At 39.7% G+C, this 13,168-nt stretch overlaps 1 protein-coding gene across 1 annotated transcript; it reads left to right on the top strand.

Annotated features, from left to right (window-relative positions):
• Nucleotides 1-350: 350 nt before the first annotated feature.
• Nucleotides 351-9,118, top strand: LOC124269616 (monocarboxylate transporter 13-like). The gene is made up of 5 exons (XM_046704645.1): nucleotides 351-600; nucleotides 1,288-1,431; nucleotides 3,497-3,643; nucleotides 7,329-7,637; nucleotides 9,060-9,118. Exons 1-5 carry the CDS (start codon nucleotides 351-353, stop codon nucleotides 9,116-9,118), a joined length of 909 nt encoding a protein of 302 aa, XP_046560601.1.
• Nucleotides 9,119-13,168: the final 4,050 nt, after the last annotated feature.

The following is a 13,168-nucleotide window of genomic DNA, read 5'->3' on the forward strand; positions in this document are numbered from 1 at the left end:
CGGTCAGCCGTTTGGCAGCCATATTCCATCTAAGGTCAAGATACACCCTAGCAAGTCCACCTACATGGTTTGGTGTGCTTTTGCCATCGACCAATCAGAATTCGACAAATTTATCTTAAGGGTAATAATGAAATGTATAACTGTAATATCCTTGTTCATCCTAACTTTATGACTGACTGTTTATATTGTATTTCGCGTTGTTCATTTTGTGAAAGTGAAGTATATCAATTGTAGTTTAGAATCTGTTCCTGTTCGGAACCAGTTGGTACCATACCACATTAATCGTACTAACAGTATGACTGTTCTGCTTCAGTTGTGTCTAAGCCTCGCAAGAAAATTGGTTTCGAATAATGGAGCCAAACAGCACACACGATGCCTATGGGCTCACTAACAGACAGGGCAGAGATCATCAGTTGGGTCTTTCACAAGTTGAAGACAGTTGTAACGAACTGGATAGCAAGGAAATGCAGGCAGTGGATAGGAATTGTGATAGTACCATGCCTGTCATCATTTGCCACAGTGCTGCCATACAACCGGAGCCTGGAAGAAAACACGTGGAAACAGAGGTGATGGAGAACACTTGTGATGATGAAGATGGCGGTGATGATGATGGTGATGATGATGAGGAGGAGGAGGAGGATGGTGATGACATGACTGAAACTAAGAAATTGACCGCAACATTAAATAAACAGCCCGGTGAAATCAAAGAGGGAGAAGAAGATGAAGAAGACAATAATTTGCCGATTGATCGTGGATGGGCCTGGGTGGTACTTTTCGGTAAATTTGAGCTTTTTACCTTGAAGGATGATTGTTGAAACATGGGGAATCTTGACCCCCATGACCCCATGATTATACTGTTTTCTAAACATTAATCAGATACATGCACACACGTCACACACACACACACACACACACACACACACACACACACACACACACAGAGAGAGAGAGAGAGACACACACAGACACACACACAGACACACACACACAGTCACACACACAGTCACACACAGACACAGTCACGCCGTCTTTTAGCAATTTTCCAGCAATATCAGAAATGGGCACCACGCATTTTGCCCATGTGGGGAATCGAACCCGGGTCTTCGACGTGACGAGCTAACGCTTTTGCCACAGGCAAAGTCACACAGACGCACACACCTAACAGCAGATGGTGTATATATACCTACGTGTGTGTATGAAACTAATGAATACGGGTTTTAGAGATTATTTACTCATTGACAATGACATAAGAATTCCAATAAGCTAAATCCTATCTCCTTCAACTAGGTTGCTTTCTGATCGTGTTGCTGATGGCCGGCTACAGCAAGGGCATCGCTATTGTGTTCGTGGAATACATTGAAGTATTTGACGCACCTGCGTCAAAAACCACTCTCTTATTTTGGGTTATAACAGGCACATACAGCATTGCATGTAAGTATCATATAATCATTTTATAAGTTTTACTAAAACAAAGGTAAGCATGGTGGCTAAGCGATCGGGTTATGACCGAAAGCCTTGGTTTTATCCCCAAGAACCAGACAATGCTTGTAACTTCTGTCTCATGCATCATACCTTCCACACGGTTAACTTCTTCGAAACAAACTTCGGTGGCACAGACAATCTGCAATGGAATTGGTTGGCTGGTTGTTGTTTAACGCCGCACTCAGCCGCTATATGGCGGCGGTCTATAAATAATCGAGTCTGAACCAGACAAACCAGTCGTCAACAGCACGCACATCGATCTACACCATTGGGATACAATGACGTGTGTCAACCAAGTCAGCGAGGATGACCACCCGATCCCATAAGTCGCCTTTCATGACAAGCATGGGTTACTGAAGATCAATTCTAACACGGATCTTCACGGGTCTGATTGCAGAGAGGTAGTTATGCATCCAGAGAAGCTCCAAGTGTTTTCTGACGCAGTGAATAAAGAATATATTACAGTAAAGAGTCAGAGGAAGTTAGAAATATCGAGTCTGAACCAGACAATTCTGTGATCAACAGCAATAGCATCGCTATTCGCAACTGGGATACAACGATATGTGTCAGCGAGCCTGACCACCCGATCCCGTTAGTTTCCTCTTACGGCAAGCATGGGTTACTGAAGGTGAATTCTAACACGGATCAAGGGTTGCAATTGGAACACAGATAATTAACGCCGAACACTCATTAGAGTTATTTAACATCATTCCGACTTAGTACCTAACGAGGACAGCGTAGGAACTCAACTGACAAGACCTCCAGAAAGCCGTTTCAGGTTGATTTGTGGCAATGTTTTACTGTTGTAATGATCTTCCACTTGAACTGCTTTAAAACTACTATCGGCTGGAATAACGAAATGATGCATTTATTGATTTCATCATAATACGTTAAAATAATGTTGATGTGTATGTGTGCCAGATTTCACCACATACTCACCTCCTGTTAGGTACGTAAATCCCAGACCATGCAAAGTAAATTTAGACTCTACATATTTTACTCGTAGAATATGTGCATTTTTAATGTATGGCTTCATTTGTCGAAATTGCAATTTTCCTACAACCGCCAGCGGCTGAAGGGATGATGTAAATCCAGCTAGGGCCCATGCAGGAAGCACATGTACTGCAAGCCACCATATTCCCTAGTATGGTGATCTGCCTTCAGTTGTTGTCAATCTATACTCCGTTTTTTATATTGTATGGTCATCTACATGTATAGATAAAATAGTTTAGATTTAATTACTAGTCATCAATTTATTCCTGTGATATTCTAGTTGTTTACTGTTCTTTGTATACAGGTAAGTATATTATATAAGTTTGTTTTTATTCATTTATACATGTACAACTTTCTTAGTCACGATATGGCTGAAATACTGCCGATGTGACTTTAAATTTTAACTCACTCACTCATCCCTTGTTAGATTTAGTCTCATCCAGGTTCCAGCTACAGTTGTACATATTTGTACTGACTCCTTGTTAGTTTTAGTCTCATCCAGGTTCCAGCTACAGTTGTACATATTTGTACTGACTCCTTGTTAGACTTAGTCTCATCCAGGTTCCAGCTACAGTTGTACATATTTGTACTGACTCCTTGTTAGATTTAGTCTCATCCAGGTTCCAGCTACAGTTGTACATATTTGTACTGACTCCTTGTTAGATTAAGTCTCATCCAGGTTCCAGCTACAGTTGTACATATTTGTACTGACTCCTTGTTAGTTTTAGTCTCATCCAGGTTCCAGCTACAGTTGTACATATTTGTACTGACTCCTTGACTCCTTGTTAGATTTAGTCTCATCCAGGTTCCAGCTACAGTTGTACATATTTGTACTGACTCCTTGTTAGGTTTAGTCTCATCCTGGTTCCAGCTACAGTTGTACATATTTGTACTGACTCCTTGTTAGATTTAGTCTCATCCTGGTTCCAGCTACAGTTGTACATATTTGTACTGACGCATTTACAAAAATATGTGTCCATGCCGTATGTATTTATATGTGTGTAAAATATGCTTGTTTCAGCTGTGCTTACAATGCACATCCTTCTTGGAGCAATAGGTATCAGGAAGACTGTCATGTTGGGGGTAATGCTGAATGTCATTGCAATGGTCACAGCCATATTTGCAAAAAGTATCACCTATCTTATCTGCACCCACAGTCTTCTGATGGGTACGTACAGTCACAAGACCGGTTTACTCAGGGAATGTACATTACACTCTGAAGTAGAGGGTAGTGTTCAAATATATTATCAGAATAGTAACATTTCTACCTTCTGTGATATTTGGTTAAGAATTTTGGGTATGTTTTCACATATATTCCCATAGGTACGTACATGCGATATGATATGATATGATACATATGATAGGAATTAAAAAGTTTGGTTATCAAACTCCGTTGATAATGTAATAGTCCGTCATAATTATTCACATATAATCGTTTAAACCATCTGCATACGTATGAAAAATATACGCTCAATGTCCATGTACAAATCCGCATGGGACCCGTGAAGATCCGGGTTAGAATATTTATCTTCAGTAACCCATGCTTGTCGTAAGATGCGACTAACGGGATCGGCTCCCAATTGCGCAGATCGATACTCATGCTGTTGATCACTGGATTATCTGGTCCAGATTCGATTATATACAGACCGCCGCCATATAGCTGGAATATTGCTGGGTGCGGCGTAAAACTAAATCCACTCACTCACTCACAAATCCGCATGGATATTTAATTATCTATCAAATAGCTGTATAGATAGATCTGTGTTTATGAGGAATGTAGGCCACTCTTACAGTCTAAGTGTCTTTTCAGTACTTAGTGAGACCTCCTTCCCCTGCAATACAAGACTGAATGCGGCTAGGTACACTACCGATCACAGTTTGTAGGAAATCGTGTGACAGCGTATCCCAATATTCGACCACTTCTTTCTTCATATCCTCAAAATTTCTAAGTCCTTTTTGGTTAATTCTATCCTTAAATAGTCCCCACACAAGATCTGGGCTGCAGCTGTGCCAGTCTAACACTTGAACATTTTCGTCCGACTAACCACTGTTGTATGTAGCCCGCAGTGTGTTGTGGGTAGTTATCATGCTGGAAAATCCAGTTATCTTCATATAGTGTTCGGGCCGTTGGAAGGAGGTGACCATTTAAGATGTCAACATATCGTTCCTTCGTCAAATTTCCAGTGAAAATACACAACGGGGTCACTCCACGTGATGATATCCTACCCCACATGTGAAATTTCGGGCTATGTTTTGGGCGTTGGTATATAGGTTTCACGGTATCTTTTGTCCAAGTTTTCACACATTTAAGAAAAAGACAGACAGAGCTTTCATAAGGAAAGAAAACAACATTATCTCAATCTTGATTTGCGAGAGGCCTACATCAGTTTAAAGTCATTCGTTTTGTGCATCTTTCATCATTGGTGAAGGCATTCCGCGCTTTTTTCACCCAGTTAAGTCTTTCAAATTATTGTCTAAGGGTTTCATTACATACCCGAGGGCTTCCTCTATTAATCATTCTCAACGCTTTTCAATTTTCCCCTACTCACAATCTGACCAAGTTGCCGGTGATCCCGTAGTACTAGGCTTCCTTGGACTCCCTGTGCTCAATCCCAACTCATGGCTGATTATTTTTCAAAGTTCTGAAAACTGTAGACAGAAGAATGTCATATGTTTACCAGCTATTTCTTTTGCATTAGTCGCACCCCTTTCAAAATCAGCTTTCTCTCTTCTGCTGTCAAATCTGTCATGTCAAAGAAGGACACTGTCTGGTACACCAGGGGAGATTACTCTTGATGCAGTAGGGTTTATTCTTAAGCCTACAAGAGTTGCCTCCCATACTGGGTACCTTACTACAGATTGTAACCTATTTTACAATTCTAGTATCAGTACTAGGAAACAAAGATTTTCTCAATAATTTCTGGGAAAATAATAAATATAAAAAGATGAGTCCAGATAACCCTTCCTGTCAAAACGCCTTTATCTGCGCATGATCGTTCGCCGTTCAACTGCTCTTAGGGTGTACAATGAAAACTAAGTGTAGTCAAAGGTGACGTATAACGTGGACTCATCTTTTATATATATGGTGATCATATCCTGCCACACAAATTTGTACTAAAAAGACCCCCAAAACCACACCCATAAATGCATGCATGATCTTGTCATATATTTGCCTGATCCATCTAGCGATCATATGGCACATATTGAAAATGTCCATGGTTCTATGTTCAATATCATTAGAGATATGTATTCAAAGACAAAGGCTAGTGTTAAGCTAAACAATTTAAATGTTTCGGAAAATTTTGATTCTTTGAGTGGGGTTCGGCAAGGTTGCATTTTAAGTCCTCTTCTATTTGCGTTGTTTGTTAACCAGTTGTATACGGAAATAACTACTTGTGGTGACAGGGGCGTATTTATTGACCCATAGTTTATGGAATTGTATTTGCTACTGTATACAGATGATTTATGTTTGTTTGCAGATTTTGCCATCAGTCCTCAGAGGAAGATCAATGTATTACTACAGTTTTGTAAAAAATGGGGCTTGTCTGTAAATTCTGAGAAAACAAAGGTGCTAGTCTTTAGAAATGGTGGTAAATTAAGGGGTATGAATCATGGTACATGTACTTTGGTGATCATAAGTTAAATCGTTTCTACATATTATAATTATTTGGATTTATTGTTTTCAAATAGATTTAGATGGTCTAAAGCGGTTCAAAATCTGGTATATAAAGCGAATAGCGCCTTGTGCTCAGTTAAGGTTTTTGGTAGGAGACTAAAAACTATTTCTCCAACTATTTTGTTCAAAATCTTTGACGTTCAGATAAAGCCGATAATTTTATACGCTTCGGAAATATATGTTTTTCGGAAATGGCATGCTAGTGAACAGTTTCACATTAGATTTTGTAAGTATGTGTTGGGCGTAAGTTATAAATGCTCTAACGCTGCTGTTTTGGCGGAATGTGGTAGAAAATATAGTTATGTTGATAGTTTATTACGTGTTATGAAGTATTGGTTCAAACTTTTACGCTTTCCAAAGGATAGAAATCAAAAGCAGTGTTATATTATGTTGCACACTTTAGACAAATTTGGTAGGAAAACGTGGGTATATTTTGTCCGAAATACTTTGTTCAATTATGGTTTTGGTTTTGTGTGGGAAGCTCAAGGAGTTGGCAACGAGGAACAGTTTTTGAAATATTTTCATGTACGAGTTGGTGATTGTCAAAAGCAATTCATATTTTCAGAAATGCACAAATGTTCATCGCTTGGTGTCTATTCCAGTATCAAAACTATATTTTGATTTGACCCATATTTAACTTTATTGAAATATAAAGATGCGAGGCGTCGAATAATAATGTTACGAATCGGTGCACTTCCAATATATAAAAATACCGGTAGATTTGATGGAGTTCCGAGGCACCAAAGACTGTAATATTTGTAATGATAATTTTGTAGAAAATGAATTTCATTTCCTATTTGAATGAAAGGTTATCATAATTTTCGCTGTAAGTATTTTAAAGCATTACCAAATTACATAGATCAGCAATATTTTCTGAACACATTATCCTGTACCAAGTTTTGAACACTAACAAATTTTTCTTCTTACATTAAGGAAGCATTGTCATTGCGTTCTTTATACATATGAATCTGATTGTCAATTGCCACTTTCCTATAATTACACGTTTATTTGTATTGTACGTTGGCCTAAGGCCTTGTTACGAAATACACTTGATTGAATGATTGATTGCTATTAAAAAATGCATCGGACTTTACTTAATATGGAAATGTCATCCATATTCCTACCTTAAACTTCTCTGAGGGTTGTACAAAGTCTGCATATATCCTTTATGTTGAAGGTGCGAGCAGTGCAATGGTACAACCTCCATGCTTTGTGATCCTGGGACACTACTTCAAGAAAAGACGTGGCTTGGCAACAACGATGTCAGTATCTGGAGTCAGCCTTGGGGGGATTATCTTTCCTCGCCTTATTCGATTCCTCGTGGATGAATACTCCATTAGAGGAGCCATGCTTATTCTCACTGGGCTCAGCATGAATATGTGGATTGGGGCCCTGCTTCTAAGACCCCTGGAATCCTTTCAAACAACCAAGAAGATTGCGTCACTTGAAGATGAAACAGAAAAGGAACCAGCAGCAAAGAAATGTAGTAACTGTTGTATCCCTATACCTAAGCGAGTCAATATTGACTTCACGCTGTTTTCGAAACCATTGTTTCAACTGACTATGTGTTTTGCACCATGTGCGATAATTGTCATATTAATAGGGGAATATTTGCCTTCTCTGACAATGGAAAAGGGGATATCCAAAACAGATACTGCAACACTGCTTACGATTTTCAACGCGGTAGATTTCGTGAGTAGATTGTGTCTAGGCGCCGTGGTTGATCGGAAATACGTGAAGGTTTATAACCTGATGGCGATTGGATTGTTCATCACTGGAACGGTAAATCACTTCACTTGGTTCTACAACACGTTTCTACATCAGCTGGTATTCGTGGTGATCGTGGGACTATTTGGAAGTTTTTATCTTTGTTTGATACCTGTCGTTGTCGTGGAGTTTATGGGTTTGGAAGATATGGGGAAGACTCTTGGATTTATGTCCCTGTTCCATGGTATATCTGGATTCATCACACACCCGATTTTAGGTAAGATTATAACATTGTCATCAGAAATTTATTTCTCAATAGATAAACAATATAGTAATCATGAAGTGGAGGATGGCATTGTGTGGGGGTGGAGGTTTTGGGTTGGTGGGGGAATGTCACCTTCTGTAATAAGAGGAACACGACATTTCGGACCTCATCACATCGGGTATCACTTGTAAATGTCATTCAAAGTTCTCATGAAGAAGTCAGAATTATTCCCAGCTAAGTTGACGTCCATAACTTTCCGAGCATATGTATCCAACATGTATTTTATTACACTCGTTTTCATTTTAACACTACATAAAATGTTATATTATTTTAAACATTATATTTCCCCTTAAGTCTACTCCTCCTCAACTGACCTTCTTCCATTGCTCTTTCTCCAGCTCCATCAGCCTGCATCTCTGTTGTTCTGTCCCATCCGCAACCGCCTCTGTGGTGTAATGGTTAAAGCACCCGCCCGGAGAGCGGAATGTCGCGGTTATCGATCCCCGGCTGCGTCATACCAAAAGACGTTAAAATATGGTACTTGTTGATCGGCATTGATGAGTACAAGGACAGGACAGCTCGGAGTCAGTATAATGTGTCTGAATTAGGTATTCATGCTTAACTGCGGCATGGTATCTCAGTGAGCTCGCAATATAAAACCAGCTTAAGTCTTGGCTAGTACAAGCAGCCATATATGTACACACGCATGCACGCCGTCGTAAGTGCGACGTTAAACCCCATTCCACGCGTTCACTCCCTCCTTCTCCTGCCATTATTCTTATAAAATTCTAGGTAAAAGAACTTTGTGTCTGATCAGAGATATCTATTTTGCTGCAGGTATTTTACGAGATGCGACTGGTTCGTTCGATGCCTGCTTCAACTACATGGGATCATGTATATACTTAGGTGCTATTTTTCTCCTGCTCTCTCCCCTAGTTGTCCGGCTTGATGAGAAGAGAAAAGCTCTAAGGACTCAAACTGCATCAACTGCCTAATTCTTGTCCAATGTTTCCTTTGACAAACTAATTTTGGCATCACAAATAGTTAAAAATAAATAATCAGACGTTCTAAACTGAATTCGAAAACCAGCCAAGTAGCCTTGAGAATTTACGGATAATCTATATCCAAAAGAATTGGTCACAACTATGCACTGAAAGAATGTCACGTTTAGAAATATCACAGGAGAAATATGAATAAATAACCTCTTAAAGCCTGCTAGCTTGAGCACCTTTTGGGGGGTGAACCAAAACTGATAACGACCACGAGGTTTCCGGCTTAACTAGCTGCAATCTATGGATGTTTCCAAACAGGATAGATCCGTGATGATCTGGATTAGAACTGGTCTTCATCAACCAATGCTTTTCGTAAGAGGCGACTAACGGGATTGGGTGGCCATGCTCAAATGCTTGTCATCGCATCCCAATTGATCGATGTTCATGCTGTTGATCACTGGATACGGCTGTAGTGCGGCAAAACTAACTAATGTGAACACAGGACTTCAGCATCAGCATCCGATTCCTATCAACTGAATGCAAGAACCAGTCTGTGTATCTGCTTATATGTCCACTATATTATCACGAATCAACTGATCATCATCAGCCGGATGCAGATGGTCGAAAGCAGAACAGTATAAGAGTGGGTTATAGAAACGATTCCGTGTAACAAGTAATAGATGTGGAATTTGTATTTACCAGCCTATGTTGGGCGGAAACATTAGTGTAAAAGATTCTTTGCAAAGTCTAGAAACTAGTGTATTTTACGAAACCAATTTTAACAAATTATAAACTCCCACTATCCTCTCCGACACGAATGTGTGATAGGCAAGGATGTTTTGCAGTCCCCTCTCCGTGCTCCATAACCACACATCAAGGCAAGTTTGTGTTCAGTAGCGTATGATACACTGAATCTGATGATGCGGTATAGATGTTGTGTGCCAAGAATAAATTATCATGGAAAACATATTCTCGTCAAATTATGATTTTTATGAACGTCAAATGGCAATCATTTTCGTCTACTGCTGAGATGAGATGCGATACGTTTTCATGTGCGTCAATACTAACCAGATTGTACAATTATAAAGCAGAAAGGCATTCCCGTGGATCTTTGAGGCTCATGACAGACAGGGCTTGCGAGGATGGGAGGGTATGTCGTAGATTCCATCTTGCTGTCAGCTGTTCTGGATCGGTCCACCTGAGAGGATACATGAGTCTCAAAACATTCGAAGCAAATCTTGATCTACCACATTTTCAAATAGTAGTATTATTGTCATTTTAATGTGTGGCTAAAGCCAAGCATAGTCGCCAATGGCTGAAGGGATGGATTCAAACTAGGGTCCATGCGGGTAGTTAAAGTAGTGTAAGTCCCCATGGACACTAGTATGGTGATCTACCTTCAGATGTTGGTGAGATTATGTATTGTCCAAATAGCGCCATTAGTTTTAACTTTACATGCTAGTTTTAATTCTAACTGTGATAGTCTAGTTGTTTTACTCTCTTTGACGTCAGCTTTTATAACATACACATATTCTTTATCAACGTCAAATTTGTTCTCGTCGCGATATGGCTGTCACACTGCCGATGTGACGTTAAATATTAACTCACTCACTGTTCGGGATCGTGAAGGTTAACACTGAAACAAAGCATTGCAGTCGAAGATATTTAGTTATTGACAACCACACTAATGGCAGTCCAGAGTACAATTAAGATTTTCAGTTAAACAGAAATGGATCATCAGTTGTTATTGAAACATTGTATTAACCGCTACTCTTCGTCTCAGATGATGGATGAATGCATTGGTTTCTCGGTCACAAATACGACCGATTTCGATATTAATTTTAAAAGATGTTATCAGTAATTTCTGAAAACACGTTATAGTCATAGTTGGATATTTTGTTAAGGACACAATCGTTACTAATAGTGAGTAAGTGAGTTTAGTTTTACGCCGCACTCAGCAATATTTTAGCTATATGGCGGCGGTCTGTAAATAATCGAGTCTGGACCAGACAATCCAGTGATCAACAGCATGAGCATCGTACTGCGCAACTGGGATACGATGACATGTGTCAACCAAGTCAGCGAGCTTGACCACCCGATCCCGTTAGTCGCCTCTTACGACAAACATAGTCGCCTTTTGTGGCAAGCATTCGTTACTATTAAATTTCAACTAACAACTGTTAATTTCTTATCTAAGAGAGAGACAACAGTTTGACCAGGCTATTGTTGGTACGACGTCAGATAACCTTTAATACAGTGGATGACTCGGCACATAATGGTTTGGGTGTCGTGAACAGCCTACGTTTCATGTAACAAGTACCTGTTAAAATCATACAAATCATACACATAATATCTACCTACTCACCAACTACATTGCGGCAAAACTATTCCATGAAATGGCTCGAATTTTCGTTGAGGTAGCACTACTTTTGAGAAAAGTTCTCTTTCAAAAGGGAATGAAGTATGCAAATAAACTGGTGCTCAAAAGAAACAATACACCGCAAAATATTACATAGAAATCACTAAAGTAAAAATGAAGTGATAAAGCCATGGCCGCACACGTACAAACCCATCCTTTCCGGGAACAAACGGCGAAACAAGTTAACGAATCGCCTAAATGTCACAAAAATCTAAAAGGACGTTTTCTGATGTAACACGAAATGCACGTGGATACAGCCTACGCGACACGTGAGCAACACAGTAGTGAAGAGAACACCAAAAATATGCCACGTTTGAGGCAAATGGAACGAAAGAGAGCTGTCGGAATGACCCAACAAGGAGCTAGCCACGCCGTCATTGCCAGAACCTTCGGCTGCACCCGAGCAACGTCATCAGACTGATGCAACGACAGACAAACAGGCACTACGTCAGTCAGGCCTGGGGCTGGTGTGACAACTACGTGTGACAACGCCCCGTGATGATCGCCACATCCGGGCGATTCATCTGAGAAATCGTTTTGTAACGGAGACGTTAACGGCACCGACGGCACTAAAGTACTCTCGGAAATAGAAAAAACCCTGTTTTTTCACATTTATATCCATAATTTATGTAGTTAATATGTGAAAGTGTGAAATATATGCTAAACTAAGTTCGGCCTAACTACAGTCTGGGTGGTATGGAGATAGGAAACGCAAAAAAGGACTTTACTGAGGAGAGATTAGTGCAGAAATGAGCAATGTGTTTTTTCCCAAGTCCAATTCGACTTATTTGGAACAGACCTTGGCTTTATGCAAATTAGTGTGCGATGATATTGTATTACAAAGGACACTTTTTAAATGCCCATTTTGAAATTAGACTTAGCTTCATTAGAAACGATAGCTGCTGTACAAAATAATATTTTTAATTGTGAAACTCTTAAGGATGTATAGTTACCATGGAATGCTATCTTGGAACGGCAAACTGCACGACGGTATGTGGCATTGCTTATGTTCTGTCTCAGACCCTTCCGGAATGGAATTACGTTTAATTAAAATGGTAATACATATCATGAAAGTTCAAGATAATTATACTCATAGTCTCGACTTGTTAAAACACGCTGATTTTCAAGTAAAACTTCAAAGGCATTTCTCTTACCTCACACACAAATGTCGTTTTCTGATTGGCTGAACGCTCTTCTAATATATTTAACAAGCGAATAACATTTTCTATGTTACCCCTGGGAATGCCGAGCTGTGGGAATCCATTTGGTACTTCGTGTTGGTAATTCTTTACCGATGCTTTGCGAATGCAAATAGATGGAAGGGAGATAACTCTAAATTTGCTTTTCTTGTCGTCTGCTGGATTCTGTATCATCTGAAAATCTAGTACTTGCTAATCGCCAAACAGTTCAATTGCCTTACAGTGCATCAAACAGTTCAAAATTAACATTGAGATGTTCGGTACGATAAATACGTTGTTCACTGGTCCCTCGGCTCAGGGAACATAAACAAACATAGAGGGTACATGAACCCATGTCCCCATCTTGACCAGTGAACAACGTATAATGCATAGTGTCATCGCAGTATGTTACACTGACTCGTATAAATAATTTCATAAAAGGAGCGCTTCGTGTCT

This window comes from Haliotis rubra, unplaced genomic scaffold (genome assembly GCF_003918875.1).
Source record: "Haliotis rubra isolate DU_JTF1 unplaced genomic scaffold, ASM391887v1 Scf146, whole genome shotgun sequence".
NCBI classification, from domain to species: domain Eukaryota; kingdom Metazoa; phylum Mollusca; class Gastropoda; order Lepetellida; family Haliotidae; genus Haliotis; species Haliotis rubra.

What these genes read in the sequence shown, in the direction of transcription:
- LOC124269616 (XM_046704645.1), top strand. Translation starts at nt 351, where the DNA reads ATGGAGCCAAACAGCACACACGATGCCTATGGGCTCACTAACAGACAG. An exon ending in AGGCACATACAGCATTGCAT is followed by an intron (nt 1,432 to 3,496) that starts GTAAGTATCATA and finishes TGCTTGTTTCAG; the next exon opens with CTGTGCTTACAATGCACATC. An exon ending in CACCCACAGTCTTCTGATGG is followed by an intron (nt 3,644 to 7,328) that starts GTACGTACAGTC and finishes TTTATGTTGAAG; the next exon opens with GTGCGAGCAGTGCAATGGTA.